This window comes from Saccoglossus kowalevskii, chromosome 8 (assembly GCF_978046115.1).
Source record: "Saccoglossus kowalevskii chromosome 8, keSacKowa6.1, whole genome shotgun sequence".
NCBI lineage: Eukaryota > Metazoa > Hemichordata > Enteropneusta > Harrimaniidae > Saccoglossus > Saccoglossus kowalevskii.
In genome coordinates this window covers 23,415,485-23,437,871 of record NC_140648.1, presented here as the reverse complement: position 1 = coordinate 23,437,871, position 22,387 = coordinate 23,415,485, and the positions used below count along the sequence as shown (strand labels likewise).

Sequence of the window (22,387 nt, the reverse complement as noted above, 5' to 3'; positions counted from 1 at the left end):
CAAAAATTTTAGAGAAACTAAAGCCTACCATATTTGCTCTTTTAAAAGTACATTTCCAGTAGAAGTGTATACATTAACCAAATATTTATAGTGTACTGGATATTGTGACCACAGATACGCACCTGTCATTTAAACGTTTCACCATCGGACTTCTCACCCAAATTTGTCTGCTCCATTTTTTTTATATTCTTCAATATTTTTGGAAATGAACCCTAATTTTGGAGCTAACAGACAAAATTTGAGTAAATTTTCCATATTTACTCAAAAAAATTTGGCTATTTTTGTCCCAATCTTTTGAAGGAAAGTGCATACTATAAACAGGACTATTTTGTGAATTTGTGATGAAAAGAGGGAACTGGTGGTGAAAAGGTTAAAGTACTATCATAGTGCAAATATGGTATGTTTGCTGTGTTGTCAAAATGATCACCTTACTGTTTGCACATGTAGTTTGCTGTTATAGTATCACCTCCTCTTCATTGAAGATGCCATTAAATCCTTTCTAACACCTCTACTTTCTGTGACACCTCTCGTAACCTTGTTGTTGTTGATCCACTAACACCATTGAAACAGAATACATCTACATAGGAAATTTCTGTTTTGAAATGTGTGTTTACCTGAAAGGCCCTTGACCCATTATGTAACAGCATTTCTGATTGGCTCGATTGATAGAGTCAATGAGAAAATAGCTCACTTAGATCAGCAGTTGCAAAGCTACACAGAACTTGTCATAGAAAGTAGAGCTTCCAATTTTGATGATGATTATGGAACAGCGATGGATGTGCAGCCACCGTACAGAGAAAAGGGTTATCAAAAAGGTATTAAAACATGTACTGTATTCTTTATTCATTACTGTCCACGCCATATAGTTTCAGACAGCAAAACGGCAAACATGAGTATGGTTGTTACAATTCCTATGTACAACACAAATTCTTCAAAATAAATGAACAGGCTATTTTTCCTGAATTGTTTGTTACTGCACATTTATAAGTGTAGTGCAAACTATTATAACTTTACTGGTAAAGTAAAAGTGAGTAAAAGTGGGTTACTTTCCATAAAAACATAAATTAAAGAATACACTCATTTTGATTTGACTTAAAAAATTTTTGAATAATTATAAATATAAATTCAAATTTGAATGAAAGGTTGTGATGCTCTTTTTTACTGTCCTGTTTGTGACTTGAAACAAATCAACCTGTGAAATGAATTAACTTTAAGAGAAATCTACCTGGGATGAATGTACCGGTAATCTGGGATGAATCAACTGTTTCCCTTTTGAGCAAAACTAATTTGCTGATTAATCAATGCTCAGATCATTTGAAAATTACCTTCATCTGCACCAGTGATGTCCATTTCCAAGCTGCTGTGGTTGAGTAGACAATTTTCAACCACCATTTTGAGTTTCAAAAGGCTCTTTAAAAACTTATAAATAATCATACAACAACATTCATGAGAGTACCAATAGTTATCAGTTTCTTGCCTAAAGTTAGTTACAGTTATTGCCTATACAAAATGTTAAACGTTATTGTTTTTACTTTATAGAAAAAGAAATCAGAGAATTGAATCAGTTCGCTGGACTCTACTCTATTAAAGCTAGTAAGTTATTTTTTTTAGTAAGTTAGTTAGTAGTCTTTTTTCAGAATCAATGTTGATTTTGTTTAGTTCATTATCTATGGAATGTATTATACAAATCTTTGTTTACTGGTAGCAAATCTATGTGGTGTTTCCTTCCCTATACCTCATTCCACTATTGCCTATCTGGGATGCTAGTAAAATCTTTCCCCATTCAGGTTTATGCAAACATGACACTTAATGGGATGTCATAGACTTCTATTTGCATTCCATTTCTATATTGTTGGGAAGTACTGCCAATTATTTTGAGAATTATTCGAAGGTGAAAGACTGTTGATTAATTACTTTGATTTGCTTGGCGCTGCATGTCACACCTGATTCGCTTGGAGGCGACAGGCTGTCTATTACTTTGATTTGCTTGGAGGAGATGAACTGCAGATTACATCGATTTGCTTAGAGGCAACAGACTGCTGATTTCTTTTATATTCTTTGAGGTGACATACTGTTGATTACTTTGATTTGCTCGATGGTGACGAACTTTTGATTATTTTGAAAATTGCTTGGAGGCAGTGGACTGCCAATCATTTTTGAGAGTTGCTTGAAGGCAACGAAATGCCGATTATTCAGATAATTGTCCGAATGTAACAAACTGCCAGTTGTTACTTGGTGGGTAGAGTTTGTCTATTGTGTAGTGAAACTTTTGTGATAGCTCAGTGATAGCTTCCTTGTATTATTCAGGCCAGACTTTTATTATCCCTTGTTTCGCGAACCCACCGAATGAACAGATGCCGAAAATGAAATAAAAATAAAATTTTATTTCAGCGTAATTTCTCATGCCCACCGACTTGTAAGTGCAAAAAATTGCTAAAAAAAACTTATTTATATCTTCGTTTTTTTTTTTCGCTCGCCGCATAACAAACCCAAGTTTTTGTGGGAGTATCATGATCAAAGTACTGAAGTCTCATGCAGATGAGAAACATGGTTATACATGGAATAAATTTTTATTTCATTTCTTCTTTCAGATCAATGATCTCACTTACAATTCTTTGAGAATCACACAAATCTAATGGAAAAAAAATTAATTTTATTTTTTTCCCGCCCTCCTCAAAAAAATTGTCTGAAACAAGGAATAAAAAAGTCTGGACTTAGCAAGTCAAAAACACTGCAAAACATGTTTAAAACAGAAAACAGTGTGTAGAGCTGTGTACATTGTCAGATAAGCAAGAGTTTTCTAAATGACAAAAATGTTCAATTGCGGAAAGGTGAATTATTATCGCTTGTATAGGGCTTGAACTTCTGGCTTGAAAAGGCACCCAGCTAGTTTCCAAGGCAATGTTGAATAAATTTGTTGTTAGCAATAACATAGACAATATTTGTAATGTTTGAAGACAACTCTTAGGGCATCTATAGTGTGAAGCCCTTTGATGCATCTGTGAAGTTCAAGTCCTGCTGGTATTTTTACCTGCCTAAAAGATGGTGGTTTTCATCTGTGAAAATGATGTATTTGTAAGTATTTACATATTTATTTATTTTTTACAGCTTTGTTGCCTCAGGTCAATACTAAAGTCAAGCAGCTTACGAAGATTCCTTTGCCTGCCAGCAGAAAGGTTTGTAGGTTAACTTTTACTTAATTGTTTTACTGGGATCCTTCTTGATATTATCCACACTATGGGGAATAAATTCAGAAACATGTAAAACACTTTTGTGACAGTTTTCTCAATTTATTCCACCTTACCTGTTTACACTGAAATGAAAATTAAAACGCAATGGATATTAGATAAAGTAATGCATTATAGAATCCACATGTTCTCAGACATGTTATTCCTTTGCTTTATTTCCTATGTTGGCAGTTACTATGAGTTCACAATTATTTGTCAGTATTTTTTACTGTTATTAAAGCTGCACAATTCGTTTTTGCGAGTTTCACCATTCGTACAGATATGAGGGCCTTTGCCCCAATATCTTACGCTGTGTGGCCTAGATCGGTATGGACAGAAATCACTTTCCCTTTTTGGTGGATGCCGGTGGATGAGCGAAAGACATGCTGTGGTGCTAGGCGATTTAGTGCTGTACGCGAGTGTCTGTTCAAGTCATTCATACAGTACACGTTAATTTGATTCAACATAGCATTTACTGTGCCATGTTTTCAGTTTTAGTTCCTTGCTGTCAGAGGTGCCTGGTTTAAATAGCGCCCTCTATAGCTAAGAAATGTACACTGCAATGATGCAAGAGGTACACCACCTATTTAGCGTGTTGTATGAGTTTTGATACAAGAGTAATGTAGCTTTATACTTCATTTAAATTTGTGTCACTACCAAGATTAATAATAATGTTACTAAATATTAAAAATAAAATAATGGTTTTACTTATGGTATGCAATTATGATAATGCATCTTGGGATACATATGAATGACTATTTGTTTCATGGTGCGGTTGAAGTTGGCTGAATGACGACCGTTTTAGTGCTAAAAACAAAATCAAGTATTTCAGCCACTCCAGAACCAATCTTGGTTGTGTATGGATGGTTTTCATTCAAATTAGGCACCGGGTACATACATTGGACATTATGGAACCTTAATGACTTGCCTTGACTGATTACTATTCAACTTACAACTACATATCCTGTCCTACATATTACTATTGAACAACTGGACTGGAACAATTGCATAACTGTTAAATACCAAGTCTCAGAATACGGGTAGTTATCTAACATGCCATAAAAAGAGAATCACTGAAACATATTTTAACAGAAAAGTCATAAAAGTATCAATCCCTCTCTCTGGTCATATGGCTCAAAATTTAGCTCCATGGATCTTGATTTTTGAATATTCTTGGTGCTTCTTTCAGGCTCTTCCCTGATATTCCCTTATGTCGTTCCTGTGGGTCTCACTTGCTTCTTTTTAGCTGCTGTGAAGTCCTGGATAATTCAGGCTGTTTTGTCTGATGGTGTGGCTGAAGTAGTTCATTTTCATTTTCTTTATTTGCTTCATCAGCATTTGCTTCGTTCTGAGTAAAAGTTTCCACAACAATCAGTATTTGTTTTTTCTAGAAAATGTTAATAATTAATATGGTAATCTATTTACTACATATCTTTAATTTGTTGTAGACTCAGCAGTCAAAGGAGATGAGTGCCATTAAACCAAAGTTAGTAGAGGTAAGTTTTCACCACCAAAAAATTGTTTTCAATTTCCCCTGATTAATCTATACCTTAATATAAAACTGTCAATGTTTTACTTGTTGGGTTCAGTAACTCTAGGAAGCAAATTGTCTTTCATGCAATGTGATGAGTGAGAAAAAAAGTCACATTCTCAGGATTTCTATAATTTCTGCTGACAGGCCATAATGTAGAGTGTGTATACTTTATTAAGGTGCTTTCTTTGAGAATTACATTGCTCTGTTTTGTCAACTCCTACAGCTTTACCAGTATCCAGGATTTGAACCAACTGACTTAACACCTCTACCGGACGTGGACGCATTGACCATACTGAAAAAAATAGCCTCAGCCAAAAAAGATTTAGACAGAAAGCCATTTTATAAAGCTGAATTCAAAAGACTATTTTATTCTAGGATGTCAGAAGCGATCCTTGTGGTGAGTAACTCTGTAATTTACCACTAGAGGGGGTACTTTACTTCTCAGTATTATAACTGTGAGGGCAGTGTTGTCTTTCACTGATTGGAATAGTATTACTGAGTATTTATCAATTTAATATATTTTAGAATAAAAGCTGACATTAAAAATTGGAGACTGAAATCCAATTATACTGAGTAGAAGGTTCATTACCTCATTGCCGTATAAACTTCATTTAGTTCATTGCATTATAAATCTTTATTGACTACTACTTTTCATGGCCCCCGGGTTGTCAAGTACCTGCCAGTGCTGAGTACATGCACTTTACTGCTAAGGGCCACTCCAAGGTCGTGTTCCATCAATAAAGTGTTATCATTTATACCTTCCGAAGCGAGAATGAACATACACATTTTTGTTTTTAGGTGTGATGATTTATTCGTTAGTTTCTAGGTGCAGGGTTGCACTTTGCGGGTTTTACTCTTGAAGATACTAATTGTCTGTGTTTAGTTTAGTGTCCTCCCAGGGGAACCTTTGAACATGCCGATGGCGATATTGTCATGCATGCTTTTTTCAACATTGAGGTTATTTATATTCTAAATCGTATCTTTTGTGGTCACAATTATCACCAAATCTGATGTGGATTATCTTCCATTAACATACAAACTGTCTCTTTTCCTCACCATCATCATCACCACAGTGATTACTCATATACTCATGTACCCATGCTGACACATATATCAGCGATGCTATTTCATGTAAAAATCTGTATTAACTTTATAATTATTTCAATATTAATAACAGACTTTTTTGTTAACCTGTTCTTTTCGGAAAAAAACTATCAAATAGTATGAAAAAAATAAGAATTTGACAAAATTAAACCCCTATAAAAAGGTATATTGTCTTTCAATTCTACTAAAATGATGTCAATTGATGTTATACTTGTTAGAGATATTTCCTTGCAGTAGCAAACAATAATAAAATGCCTTAAAACTTTCAATATTGGACCTCTATTTTATCTGTTTTTTTGTTTTTGTTTTTTTCATAAATTTTACTTTTTTCATTCTTGTAACATAAAATGTGACAAAGAAAATTAGATCATTTCTTACTCTCATGTGTGACACACAATGAGTCATTTCAGTTACCCTGTGTGCATGCATGTACTGTATACTACCCGTATACATCAATGCCCTCAGCTCACAGTAGTTCTCTCTAAGCTCTATTAAATTACGGTACTTTTGAGTAGCGTAAATGTATCTCCTAAAATCCCCAAAGTACTAGTATATCTATGTATCATAAGACTCTAATCACCAGAAAATTTGTTTTGAAAATTACCATATCTGTAAATAAAAAAAAGAGCATCTATAGTCACATGTTAATAATGAAGCATACTGTATAAAAATACTTTTTGGGTGTTTTGTACGGCGTTTATTTTCTCTGATTTTTGATGAGTAGAATGTAAAATATAGGGAAAAAAAGTATATAGATTTTATTTTCACTGAATCATCCTTTTAACGAAAACAAATTCCAAGCTAAAATAAGGTATTTTACAGTACTATAATACTATTAGAACAAATATAGTCTTCTTCCATCTTTAATATATATTATGTCTCCTGGGCATCTTCAGCTTTATTTAATGGTTGATGTTGGTATTTGGGTTGCTGATCAATGAAAAATTAACTTACTGACTGAAGAATTATAATTAAATAATATTATGAAATAAAATTAATAAAAGCATACCATATGTTTTTGCTTCTACATGTACTTACTTATACATTATTTATTCTGGGTCACTTGTTCAGCATGAAGCCAGTCTGTCGCAAGGTTTAGTCAATAAAATTAAAATATGCCATGATAATATAAATCCTAATGAAATACACAATTTGAGTACAACTTGAATCTTAAAATCTATTCATTAAATATTTCACAAAAAAATTTATAAAAATGATTTTAGAAAATTAGATTAAAAAAAGTGAATATAAGTTATCGTAGAGAAGGTAATTTAACAATATAATATCTGCAACATTTATTAGATTTCCCGCAAATAACATTTGAAGTAATCTATTTATAGCAATACCATGCAATTTATAGATATTTATATGTTACATATACCTAAATATAGTGGTCAAATTGGATTACTGCAGTGAATCCGCTGAGCTGGTAAGTCCTAGATACTGGTGAAATAATTTAATAATTTTTAGAGGAGATTAGAACATAAATTGGCTTTTTTGTTACATGCAAGTAAAACAATCCATATGACTAAGTTAAGTTTGATCATTACATTTTCATGAAAGTCCAATTTTTGAGATAAACTTGATATTATTTTTCTCTGATTTAAGGATAATACATGGGACTCTTATACAGGAAAAGTAAAACCCAACCTGTTCAATTATTAAAAATAACTCCTGTGTACAATGTACAAAGAAAAAAATAATAAGTAGTTCTGTAGTAAAACATGGGCGATGTCAGATGTTTTTCATGTGAGTAACCCTTCATGTCCACTTCAAACTCACCCACGTTCATCAACCTTCATCGATCAACATGAAGAGAGTCATAGAGGTATCTTAGCACTGTTAAAAACTGCATCTGACTGTACCTCTGAGTCTTATTACAATTCTGTCTATACGCTATACTAAGATTAGGTAATCTATTCCTGTCATGTTCGCATGCCCCCATTAGCATATAAAAGCTAGTATAGTGCTGCCCTGACTCAAATTTGTTATTATTCTAGGACACATATTGGTGGATATTCTTACAGCACTATCATCCTAGTAAGAAATCACAGTCCAAATTATTCAACCGCATAGCTCACAACTACGTCAAATTATTACTATATGCCAAAGAACCACAATACCGAGACGTCTTCTTCAAGGTACGTTAATTTTTATGGTTATTACTACATCGTAATCTTTTTATGACTGCAGAAGGAAATGGCTCGCAAGAACTATGTGATTATTACCGTCTTGAGATGAATATAAGTCATATAAGCATAAAAGGTTGCCGCATGAATTCTCTTACTTTTATGTGCCGCTAAACTTCTTGAGTTTAATGAATAATAAAAATTTGATACTTTGAAACAAAATCAAATTCACAGTTATGTTAGTTTTCATCTCCCATACAACTAGCTCCATTTATTTTCTAACTTTTTTCCATAATTTTTTACAATGAAAAATTGGAACTTAATTTAAGATCATCATTATTATGATTGTGTTCGATGAAATTTATTGGTTTCATTTAAACTGCATTTTAGTTTAATATGAGAATGTATTATCACAGGTTCTATTTATTTCAGTAGAAATGCATTTGCTAAATTAATCCATTTACAGGATTGTGTTGTACTATACTCTGAATCTGGTAATGTTGCTAAAAAGTCTAATATCACTTTACACGTGTGCTACTAAGTACCGTAAAATCTGTATTAGAAGCCGCATCCCCAATAGAAATTGCACACATTCTTTTTGAACAATTGAGAACCCAAAATTCTTCATTTCTCATATGTGTTGAAGCTGTAATAGAAGCCCCATCTCCTCTGTTGCATTGGACCATTTTAATAGAAGCCGCCGCTTCTAATACAGATTTTACAGTAAGTATGTATCGGTATACCATTTTCTCGGTAGTAAAAATAATTGTTTTTTTCAAGAGCATGAATTAAAAGGATTAAACTGGAAATTTTTGTTTTGTGTGTGAAATAAAAGCTTAAGAACTGTTTTTGCCCAATTTAATAAACAGTGATTCGTTTTTTTTGTTGGGATGAAAAAAGATACAGATAGACGTAACATTGACCATAATATTATCTACACAATTGGCACATGGCAATTATATATAGTAGCAATGGACTTCCATTTATTCAACAACATGACCTCAAAGTTATTCATGCTGAGTGAAGCTTTCTAATTCTATCTGTGTTGACTGAGAAAATGTTACGATCTATAGGCCTGTAGTTATGCTTCTCTCTTGAGTAAAAAGTATAAGTTCAGGTTTTGTTGAAATAGTCGCTGGTACAATATGTTGTGATTTCCATTGGGATAACTGGAGATGTACTTGGAGAATTCCTGACATATGACACATACATCAAGTGATGTCATATTTTGCAGTATTATTTATAATGCCGCAAATTACAATTTTTTTTTTGAATTCTATGAATTACCAGTACGGTAATAAGACAGTGTTCTCCCCAGGCCTATGAAGCGACACGGTACCGTGACGCTTGGTCACTCGCCCGTGATGCTTATTGCGGTTGAATAAATGCACAAATTAATTAATAGAGTAAATTAATAAATGAAATAATTAATTTTATGGTAATTGATAAACCAAATGTTATTGTTGTTTTTTTGAGCCAAAAAAACGGTTTATTTCACAACTGTACTTTTAATGGGCAAATTACAATCCAAATTATACAAAAACTGGAACGAAAACGTGGAAAATCTGTTGTTTTAATGATCCAAACTGTACACGACCATGTATTTCAAATGGCGTTGACACAGTCAGTCCCAAATGTTATTGTTACAAATGTTATTTTGGACTGATTGGAAATTTCTCATTGTCTTGATCAAATTTGCTGATTAAAATTATATAAAAAGAAAGTGCTCTTTTGATTTGGAGCAAGAAAGAGAAAGTACAGACAATGGGTTTAATAATTAATTACTATACTTGTATGATAATAATTAATGTTCAAAGTGAAATGATTTACACCATGAGCAATTCACCAAAATCATAAATTTAAGCAGCCTTGTTGAACAAAAATTGAAAAACTAAGGTTTTTGACCACTAGGGGGCGCTAAACATACCCAGGAGGCGCTCACAGCAATCATTTTAAAACTTTAAGACCTCAGTGTAGATATTAGTATTAAACTGTACTGCAGTTATCCCTAAATACAGACTTGGATGGAAATCCTTGAAAATATGCCTTTTGCATTTAAATTTATATTAAAAATCAATTTTGAAGTGCCAAAATAATACCATTTGCTTGAATTGAAATAAAGTAATAGAACTGTAATTTAGTGCATCGTTTGGAGAACATTCACGGATTTCTCAAGCAGTATTTTTTATTTTCTCTTAAATTTGAAATATTACTTCAGAAAATGTGATTAAAAAAGCAATTCCATGTTTAGTCAAATTTGAGTTTCTGGGTTCATACAATTACATCAACTGACCATAAGAATTACTTTCTTTATTACCTTTGTAGAATTATCCAGATTTGCTATCACAAGCTATTTACAGTAGCTTTTGCGAAGCCTTCCCAACATCATGGCGTCAGTTTGATGATAATTTTCGGTCTGATATTTGCACCGTGACCTCGCAGTGGATTGACGGTACTAATCCTGTACCACGCTCCTGGATGGCGTGGAATTACAAAGCAATTGAGCCTCAGGGGATGAGAAAAGCCGAAGTTATAACTAACAAATCCAAGAAAGGTAAGTGTATTACAATAAGTACAATTGTAAAACTCTTCCGCTTTCCTGCATTTTCCAATCAAAAGTCCTGGTAATTTGTGTTAATATTTGTTGACACCAATCCTTGCATCAATTTAATATGATTTCAAAAACTTGCTTCACATATTGTAATTTTTTTTACAATGACTGCTGATCACAATCTCATGAAAATCAGTCATCAGATACTGTATCATCAAATTATTGTAAACCCCATGCATATTAATTAGTCTAATTTGCATACTTATTTATAGCATTTCATCAATATATGACTTGAGTGAACATAGTACAAGATTAGGTTACTTTTTTAATTACCTGATTCCGCTGATAGGTTAATTAGTTACTTAATTAACTGTCTGTCTGCATAATGCCCACGCTTATTGAATACATCACGTCTGTTTGATTCAGTGGGAATCGCACAACTTTCAACCTTCCAGTGTTTACACATGTATCGTTCAACAGTACAATCTTGTTTTTGCTGGAAGGGCTTGCGAAAATGTACAGAAGAGTATAATCGGCTATAATACCAGTGAAGTTATGTCTACCATGCTGTGTATTGAGTTTCCAGAAAATGAAATATGACCCATAGTACATTTTATACAAATATTTTCTTCTTTGCTGCGCTTTTCTTGTGATGCATTGAGTGAATATGCTACAAAGTCGTATATGTTATGAATTTGATGGTTTCAATGTTACTGAAAAAATGTGTCGTTTTCATACAAGTTCATAGTCTCATTTGCACTTTGTGTACATTTCTCACAACAAATACAATTACAAGATTAGTGTCTATGTGTAATAAAAGCCCCTGTATGACAATTCTTTCTGAAGAGTACAAGGTACGAAAGTACAAGGGCAATTTCTGACTCAAAACTGACTGTTTTTTTGTATGGCAAATTACATACTTTTGAAAACATTTAGTGATTCCTGTCAACATTTCTGCATGAAATTTGAAATGAGAAAGGGGATCCCTGTTTTCAAAATAATTATGCTATAAAAGTTTTAGAACTTAAATACACAATGGATGGATGCAATACACGTATGCGTGAGCATTGACCTTTCAAAATTTGTAGTCAATTTTCTCATAAAATTTGCATACTGAAATTGCGGCAGGTCAACTCTAATATGCCAGATCTGCATAGTGATCAACTTATAAATATTCATGATCTAACTTGAAACATCATATCGCACAAAAGCTAATGAGCAACATCATGTTCAAGGTAGCATGTCTATGACATCACCAGTCAGTGTGTGTGCTCTGAGTTTGAACTTAGACTTTGTGGTTTCTCCCTAACACAGTAAAACTCGGTCTATGTTTCCTCTTTGATGCCACATACATGTACTTGACCTGTATAAAGTTATAGGTCAGTTTATGAGAACATGTGCATATAAAAGTCCTAAGAAAATCTTTAGTAAAAAAAAGACAATTTATGAGAACAGAGAGATTTGGCATGAGAAATGAGTCAAACTCCAACAGAATATTTTGGTATACTGGTATATACTGGTATAAGTCCTGCAATTAGGCATTCTATTTGGTCAAGAAGCATTTCAGTGGGTTTTAAAGGAGTGATTTTGTCTCTACTGTTACAATGAGAGCAACTCGACAGATGTTCTAGGTTTCAACTTGGGCTCGCTATATCGGGGCCAAATGAGTCTACTATGTTTGTATTTGTATCCACCAATTCACCAAGAACCGCCTTGTGCTTGTGTTCACTGAAACTAGAACTGCATATGTATTGAGGAGATGAAATTACACTATAGAAATTCCTTATATTCTTTTGGCTAGAATAAAAACAGTTTTCCTTCCACGTAGTGTTGCTTCCTTTTTGAATTTTAAAAAGTGCCAGACGTTGACTTTTAATTAAAAAATTTAATATTTTTTTATTATAAAAGAAGGTTATCGAAACCTCGGCGTAATTACATGTACTGTGTCAATAAAACAGGTTTTCTTAGCATCCAGTTCTAAAGGTGGCTATATATTAAAATTATGTCACAAAGTGTATTTTCCCATGTTCAAAGAATTCTACTGAATGCCACTTTTAATATCCATATCTCACATTTTGTTCCAATTTTTTTTAATTTACGAGAGTCGACAGGAAATTAATTTTTTCAGGTGTTTCCTATTTTCATAAGCAATATGCTTGTAGTTATTGCTGTGTCTCTATCACTTTTCGTGTTTCATTACACACGCTTGGATAGCTGCACAACCACATTAGTTCATAAGTTTATTGTATGTGTTCATGATTTTAGTATTAATAACTGGAAATCCAGATAATAGCTTGTTAGTTGAGCTTTGCTGTCAAATTGATGACATCCGCTCAATTTTAAAATTAAAAATTTCTGACGAAAACAAAAATTGAGTCAGTACAATCACTATTTTAATTATTTTCAGATGAAAAGTTGAGTGGAAAATAAAACAACTCGTTGAGATTCATTATTTTGCCTCTACTTTTCCCATCTTCTTTTGACTAAACAATTATGTTACATCAACAGTGGTGAGTCACTGATTCAAAGTAGCTGACTGGAAGCCATTTTTACCTTGCCCGTACCATCAAAGATGGAAGGGAAAGGTATATTAAGGGAAAAATTTTGTCCGTTGTCGTTGTTGTTGTCGTCGTCGTCATTAATAATTGTTATTGTGTGCATAATAACTTTACTAATTCTATTCCAAACTTTATCAAACTTGGTCACCTTATTCATCAGTATAAAGTCTTCCCTGAGTTTGAACAACAGATGTCCTGTATGAAAATATCATGCAAAAATTGAGAAAATCTGATAAAATATTTTGACTGTTTCTACTTGACTGATCACTGGTGATACACATCAAAGGTCACTGATCTCAGTGGAAATATGCATTGTTGTATGTGTTCAATGAAGCAAATGATTTATCTTGTAATAATATCCTTGGTAATGTATCTCAGAATCCCATACTGGGTTTCAAAACCAACTCATGGAGAGATTGCACAGTCTAATACACATTTGCAAACCTATCAATAAAATCTTTACAGAAAACAAGATGTCAGAAAATCAATATAAGCACTCCTATGAACTGGGTGCCTAACTTTGATCAAGATCTGAAGCTAATAGAAAATCTGTTTAGTTCAAAGTTATCAAATCAAAAACAATACATAAAAAATACATTAAAAGCAAAACATTTCATCCACATTTTAAAAAGAAAATTATTCTAAAATATATGTATTCTGTATTTGACAAACAGTTCATTCGACAAATGAAAACTCACAGGAATATGTTTCAGCTATTAGAACAGAATGATAGAGTTTTTATAATACTAGTTTAAAAAACGCACTTCAAAGATTGCAGTATTTGAAGACGTAGATTCTCAGGAGGCAACAGTACTGTTGACTTCTCCCTCCACTGGACACCAACTAACTATTTAAGTTGATTTGCATACAAAGCAGAGCTTGCAACATGATAGCTATTCATAAAGGGTGTTTTTTTTTACTTTTCATATAATACAGTAGTCACACAATGAGGCAGTTCATATTTGTCTCAGTAAATCATTAATTTTTGACAGACACCTGTACAAAATACTTTTAGCTGGACTAAAGCCAGCTAAAATTTTCTGTTATCTTGCATGTTTTATGAATCTATTCACATCTAAATGCAACACTTTTTTTTGCAATGAGACATTTGTTTTTATACTAAAATATCTGAATTACTTTGAATAAAGCTGGAAATTATGTCCCTGAAAATAATTAAACAAATAAGGCACCAATGTTTTTGTAAGATATTTACATCTTTTAAGGACATTCGGTAGAATGATTCCCCACTGTTGGTTCTACTCCAAAACTTGTTTGTATTCAAAATGAATTATGACAATGCATATTTATATTGAATCAAACTATGATAAAGGGAATTATATTATATAACAAAGGGCAAGGTCACCAGAGTTCAACTATGTTATTTTTATGGGTCTACCTGTTATATTCTGAAACACCAATTTTGTTTAACGATTTCTGTGCCAATGTCAACTTCAGGTACCATCCACAAAATAGTTCCATTTGTAGTATATTTATACAAGCTCTTTTCCACATAAAATGTAAATATTTTAAATTTTTGGATTGAAAACAAGCAGGAATGTCACATTTTGTTTTTTCGGTCCAAAATCAGTGAAAGTGTGAAAAAAAAATGTTGTGCTCAAAGGGTTAAAGTTGTTACAAAAACAAGACATAATGAGTGCCTTGTGTTTGCATTTTAATTTGTTGGTGGTTTATGGTTTTGGCATGATTTTTTTTAAACCAACAAATTAGTTGATTTTGAAAAATAAACTGAGCATTGAAGAAGCATTTATCACTTTTTACGCAGATAACAGCTTATTGTCAATACAAAGTTTACCCAGTCACGCTAGGCACTATAAACATCAGACTCTGGAATAAGCATCAATGACTATGGAAAACCTAAATCAGACTCTAATTTAGGCATCAGGAAAGATTGAAATGTTCGAAAAATGACGCCTAAATTAAAGATTATACAGTAAGCACACATGGTGGAATACTGACACAAATTCATTTTTTAGGGAGATTTGATTCAAAATGGCCGACTGGCAGCCATTTTCTTTTCATGTATTCTTTGCGATTACTTTTTGTAATTAGTCACACCTAAACCAATATTTTTCACATAATATTTTTTTTTAATGAAATTTAACTGAATAGTATCCATTTCTTATTAAACTGTTTAGTTGATGTGCTTACAATTACTTGTTATACATGCATGCATGATTGTGGACAATTACATTAGTCAGCACAACGTAATCATGAGCTCTATATTTTATTGATCAATCATTTACACACCTACAGGTACAATTCAAATTACACAGTTTATGTTCACTGTTTGCATTCTAAAAGTAGTCACTTTCTCCAAGTACATGTAGCATGAATTGGAAGACTTTTGTAATAAAACTCGCCGATATTTCCTTGGATTTAAACATAATCTAAATTGATTTAATTGCTGTGTCTACTGTAGACTTGAAGAAATTAACAGTCCAAGAATCACTGATTTACATATTCAATGGTGTTATAACAGCATTCTGTTAACAAAATTGTATCTTAGAACTGTTCCGTAGAACACAGTATTAAAGCAAAACTGAATTTTGTTAGCACTTTTTAAAAGCAGATTTTTTTTTTTTAATTATTTGTAATGACACAAAATATGCATAATTTCCACGTTTCATGTATGTCATCAATTATGATATGGCAAATTATATCTTTTCCAATTTTCTAAAAGACATAAAAAAACATCAGTAACAAACCATATACATAAAATATGGTCATGATTTCATTAAATATTTATAATTGTTACACCATAGCCACTTGGAACCACCTTGATTATATTTCTAAATGCCGTATTTGCTCTATTAAGAAGCACATTTGCTCAAGTTTAAATGAGATGCATGTCTGTTGTCAAAATAAAACATATTTCAATGGTTTTGCATGCAAATTTTTGCACTTTGTGTTGGAGATTGCTTCTAATATACAGAACTAAATACAGTATTATTTGTACTTAATGCATCCAATACCCTCAGCACACAGGAGTTTTTTTCTAAACTTTTTGAATTTTTAAATTTTATATTTATATTTAATAATAAATATTTTTGTGCTTGGCTATGTTACTACTGTTTCTTCTGGAATTTTTTTTGTTTATGTGCAAATTGCAAGTGTATGCTGTGTGCAACCAGTCTCCAAATTCTATTAATACAGCATGATTAAACGGCAGGGCAGACTGTACTCTTATTTTTACTGCTGAGTGAACAATCAGCTTTGGAAATCAAACTTGGCTATGTAATCGCCTTCTAGCGGTGAGCTAAATGAGTACGTATGTATAGGAGTCTTATCTTTGCATATGTAATCTTAAATTACAATCACACTTGATAATAATTACTCTATCCTAATACCAATTTATGACCAGGTTATTTTTATTTGTTTTGTTTAAGGCAATTTATTGGATTTTGATTTCATTTCCGCTGAGAGTTCTCGCACTAGCAATAGCACTTCTGTGTTATCTGATGGCAGTCCTTCTTCATCAGTGGCGTTGTCAAATAAATATGGTAGATCTTATCAGAAACGACGTAATTCCAAAGACGGGAGAGGTTATTACGAGTCTTCTACGTCTGGCAGTCAACAATCAGAAAGTGATTTAGGATCAGCGGAATTGCAAAAACAGGTATCACCGCAAGGCATGAGGGCACGCCACCGTCATCGCATTGTAAAACCGCAAATGTCTGCGAACAAAGTTGAAGACAATGGCAAAATGCGTGTTGACGCATTGACGCCAATAACAGAAAATCTCCACAGTGAAGGAGATATTGAAGAAATGTCTCTGTATATCAGGCGTCTTCCAAAAGGAGCTCGGGGAAGCACTTGTGGACCCCAACCACCACCAAAAACTTCACTGCCTATGGATACGTACACTAGGAATCGCAACAAATCACATAAGTACCAGAGTCCTCATAGAAGTCCCGATGGAAGCAGCAATAATTCGCTGACTAAAAGTCCTCGACATATCACCCGTTTTGAATCACCAAGTGGTAAGGAATTAAATAAAAGTAGCAAGAGTGGTGGCGCCTTGACCCAGCAGTCATACGCCAGCATGACACATGCCACTTCAATCTCAGCAATGAGGCAGCTTAGTGATGGAGCAAAGAAAAGGGAGGTAATGTCATATCTTCTCACTTCTCACTCATTTATAGTGACTCTTGGAAACTAGAATGTTTTCGTGTTTTTCTTGCTGTCTCTTTTTACCATGTCTGAAAGTACAGTGTGTATATTGGCTTCATGTATAGTACTTTTCATTTGTGCTCTTCTTAAACATTAGTTACCTTCAAAAGTCTTTGATTTAAGTGCATCTTATTGATGATAGATTGAATGTTGTTAAAAATAGTTTACTGTCATGAATTATATTGGTGAACTATCATTAATATTTTGATATTTGATATGCACTCGCTGGTTTTCCAGTAAAATGATAAGTTCAGTGTTCACATGGATTTAATTTAGTTAGCATATTTAATTTATCAGCAGAAATATCCATTGAAAAATTAATGAGTACGCAGATGGGCTCATTACTAATTAATATCTTGATGGAATTCACATGTAAGCTAAAATATATTCTTTAAAATTTAATTAAAATTATTGTTACTGTGATTGCAAGAATAAATGGAATGGCAATATTGCAGTATGAGAAACAATGGCTACATTATGAGCCATATAGTTACCGGTATTTTGTTAGCAAAACAGTGTCTCAAATATTTCAATATTGTCGTTCCATTCTTTTTTTGGGTCACAGTAATGCATTTTGTAATTCTGGCCCAGACTGTTAAATTGTTCTTGGTCGATTAGTTAAGAATAATTATTTTTTATAGCTTTTTAACAAACTGATAAGAAACAGGTTTATTTTGTGAAATATTTACAACTGTGCAAACATCTGCTGCTTAGCATAATTTATTCGCTATAATATGTTAATCATTCCGTATTACTGATAGTCATCTATGTATGTATGTTTTATCATGTACTTTGATGGATTATGAAAGTAACTACGGTAACCATATTTTCAATCTTCTGTCATCCATCACATTTACAATCAAAACATGTTGCAACGTCAAATTTTTATTCCCAAGAGATATAGCGATATGCAGGTGTGTAAGAGTTACGTTATAGACACCCACTAAGAAACTTCTTGAAGTCTTATTTTGGAGGTGGTATAGTGTATTCCTCGATAAAAGTGGAATTTACCATTCCTAAGATTTTGATTCATGGTTTGCTGTCAGGAAATCTTAGTGGGTGATTCGTACAGTACTTATACTACCGGTACCTTCATTTCACATGCACATGATCTATTCTTGTTATTACAATGTTGCGATCATAAGTGTCTTTTTATAATCCTATTCTAGTTCACATTTTATTGTATCTTGTCTTAATGACCGTAGCTGCTTTTTAAAGTGATTTAATGATGAGCTGTAAACACCAAAGTAGGATTTTTTAAGTAGATGATTTCTGTCCGTGGCAGGTGAAATGATCAAAGATCGAGATGATTACTTGTACCATCTTTGATGTCTTTTTTTATTTCAGTCGCATCCAGCCTGCAAAGGACCGGATTTTATCAAGACAATGTTTAACGTTCACTCTCAGAGTCCGTTAGTTGCACATTTTCTAAATCAGAAAGGTCTACGATACGATGTTGGTACAAACGTAGTGGTGCAGCGAACGGAAGTTAGAAATTTGCCTCCATATCCTTTTATTTTTGCGTGAACGTGATAGTGTGTGTTACGTGATGAGTATTTTCATCATTTCTCATGTCATTGATATACATGACTAATATTAAAATGAAGGTGGCAGGTTGTCAATAATACATGTGTTAGTATTGAAAACCTGACATAATGTGTCAAAGATCAACAGATCATGCATTGATCAATTCTAATGTAATACCCCAGTAAATGTAGATTACATTTGACGAAGACAAACGAATAAATAACACCATACCCAATCCTTAACCCTCGTACCATATTTTGGTGTAATATGTTTATATGTATATTTCTATAATTACTTTGATAATTCTTGACACAATGGACATAATTTCCCATTTGCTAGATTTGAGTTCCATTAAAAAATGTTGAATTAACAGTAGCTTATTCCAGATGAGTTTTACTGTATTTTGAAGGTCTACATGTATTTTGTACCATGTTTCACCGGCAATCCTTAGGTCCAGTATACCTTTAAACATGTATGCCTCTCTCCCTTGGAAGGACTGGCTATATCAACACTTGACAGCCATCTTTAGATATTCAGTGTAATGTTAAATTAACAGTAGCTTATCCAAAATGAGTTTTACTGTATTTTGAAGGTCTACATGTATTTTGTACCATGTTTCACCGGCAATCCTTAGGTCCAGTATACCTTTAAACATGTATGCCTCTCTTCCTTGGAAGGACTGGCTATATCAACACTTGACAGCCATCTTTAGATATTCAGTGTAACTCTTAATAAAAACCGATCATCCATACATTGTATAAGAACTCATTCCAATGCCTAGTACATGGACACCTTGTTCTCTGATATCTATCTTTAATACTGCTAGCCTGACAATTTCCTTGATGGATATCACCAGGTCAAGGGTCAAATTGCTCGTCTTTATTCCATGGGGGTATACAGGATTCCCTAACATATAATTTCATGCTTCAGTGGACACCCCATGTCAGGGTCTGTTTGTCTTTGTAAACATTCTTTATTCAAATCATATACTTCACTATTGGAGCATAGACATTAGAAAGAGAGGTTTATGACTTTAGTCTCTTTAAAATTTACTGATTTGAACTTGAATGAAAAATTTATTTTAAATCCAATAATACTTGCTAGAAGATCTAAACTATACTTGTAATGGTTTAATTCAGTGTGGAAAGGGCGTGGCTAATTGTTAAATTCTGTTCAAAATTGTTACAGACATGTTTGGATGTGTTACAGACGTTTTCCTCATATGGAAAATGTCCGCTACATTTACATTACTTCTTCTTCTATGTTTACATTTGGCGCATCAATGATGTGGTGCATGATGGGAAAGGAATCACATCAATGAATGGCAGCACAAGTATATGAATCTTGTAAAATGTCATTCACTGGTATTTTTGACGATTATGAAATTATGAGTACAAGAAAGAAAAAATATTGTTTAAGATGAGAAAGTATGTACTCAGGCAAAATGGGATCTCATTGACCTCCAAGGCACACCATCAAAACAATCACCATATTGTTTTTGTGGAAATATTATAAAATAATGCTAATTCATATAAAAATGTTTAAATAGGTTACAATATATACCTGTTACCCTTTTGGTTAGTTAGTCCCCGTTCGGACGTAGTCCGAAAACGGGGACTTATGTTTTGCCCTGTGTGCGTCCGTCCTTCCGTCCGTCCGTCCGTGATCACCTGTATCTCAAACATACATGGACCGATTAAGTTCAAACTTCACTCATACATCACACATTATATGGGACATATGCACGTGCATTTTTTTCATGATCCGATTAACGATAGCCGAATAGCGGCCATTTTAAGGCCGAAAATGCATCAAAATCGCACATTTTCACCATTCCGAACCCGGATCTCAGTTATGCATGGACGGATTTTGTTTAAATTTGGTACATACATTAAACATAATAGGACTTTGATGCACGTCATTTTTTTTTTTGGATCGGGTTTGAAATGGCCGACTGGCGGCCATTTTGTTTTAAAGAATTCAGTTCTGGATCCGTATCTGAGACATGCTTGGATTGATTGAGTTCAAACTTCACACACACAAGGTACATCATGAAACAAATATGTATGTGCATTTGTTTCATGATCTCATTAACGATAGCCAAATTGGGGCCACTTTAAGGCCGAAAATGCATCGAAATCGCACATTTTCACCATTCCGGACCCGGATCTCAGTTATGCATGCACGGATTTTGTTCAAATTTGGTACATACATAAAACATAATAGGACCTTGATGCACGTCATTTTTTTTTTTTTGGATCGGGTTTGAAATGGCCGACTGGTGGCCATTTTGTTTTAAAGAATTCAATTCTGGATCCGTATCTGAGACATGCTTGGATTGATCGAGTTCAAACTTCACACACACAAGGTACATCATGAAACAAATATGTATGTACATTTGTTTCATGATCTCATTAACGATAGCCAAACGGAGGCCGCTTTAAGGCCGAAAATGCATTGAAATCGCACATTTTCACCATTCCGGACCCGGATCTCAGTTATGCATGGACTGATTTCATTCAAATTTGGTACATACATTAAACATAATAGGACCTTGATGCATGTCATTTTTTTTTTCGGATCAAGTTTGTTTTAAAGAATTCAGTTCTGGATCCATATCCGAGACATGTCTGGATTGATCAAGTTCAAACTTCACACACACAAGGTACATCATGTCATGAATATGTATGTGCATTTGCCGAAAATGCATCAAAATCACGTATTTTCACAATTCCGGAACCGGATCTCAGTCATGCATGGATGGATTTTGTTCAGATTTAGTACAATGTGTTGTACATATGCTTTGAATGTATATGTCACTCAAATATGAACGGAACAGGGACGTGTCATTGACAATGACTTGTTATTAAACAATTTGTACCCATGGCATTTTGTTTGAGGAGAGCGACCACTCTGCTAACCTATCTTGCTTATTACAGCTCATGAGAGCTATTATCACTCACCCAATTCAGATCTATTTGAAAAGATTGTAATAACATAGCTCCCGTAACCCATTAAATTACTGCAGGAGAGCCATTTTTATCTCACCAGCCATTCTCAAAAGACTAGTCTGAGTACCAATTACTCTTGAATTTATACAAACTGTCTTTAATAGCAAGTTTTTAAAACCGTGTGGTGAAAAGATTTTTAATACACAAGAAAAAAAAAGGTAAGGATGAGGCTTTTATTACTCGTATGTAACCTTTTATGCTGTGACGTCATTTGCATTGGATAATGCAAATTGAGTATACCAGTTGAGGTTGTAACCAGAAGGATTTTTAATTAACATTGTATTCAACGGTGATGATGACATTTTGTCATCATAATCTTCCCCACTTTTATATTTTGCGAATGCTTAAATTTGTCACAGTCGTCCTGCAGGTTGCGTTCAGATTATGTGTAAACAAAAATTTTGCATATGTTATATATTTTGCATGGGACTCATGATCCTTCTATTTTTTGCTCAACCGTCAAGATATGATTCAATTTAAAAAAATAAATAAATCCTGTGTCATACTAGTAGTTGAAATGATGAACTAGGAATCAGTCTGCTTAGACTCAAATAT

General features: G+C 33.3%; 1 protein-coding gene across 1 annotated transcript in view; it reads left to right on the top strand.

The window, feature by feature from the left end:
• The window catches only part of LOC100369908 (uncharacterized), a 55,955-nt gene that overhangs the window by 1,359 nt on the left and 32,209 nt on the right, over positions 1 to 22,387 (top strand). The window contains exons 2-10 of the mRNA XM_085502372.1: positions 645 to 815; positions 1,540 to 1,593; positions 3,109 to 3,176; positions 4,676 to 4,723; positions 4,985 to 5,158; positions 7,866 to 8,006; positions 10,320 to 10,548; positions 16,511 to 17,229; positions 18,642 to 18,799. Of these exons, the coding sequence (XP_085358498.1) occupies positions 645 to 815; positions 1,540 to 1,593; positions 3,109 to 3,176; positions 4,676 to 4,723; positions 4,985 to 5,158; positions 7,866 to 8,006; positions 10,320 to 10,548; positions 16,511 to 17,229; positions 18,642 to 18,799 (1,762 nt within the window). The remainder of the gene's footprint in view (positions 1 to 644; positions 816 to 1,539; positions 1,594 to 3,108; positions 3,177 to 4,675; positions 4,724 to 4,984; positions 5,159 to 7,865; positions 8,007 to 10,319; positions 10,549 to 16,510; positions 17,230 to 18,641; positions 18,800 to 22,387) is intronic.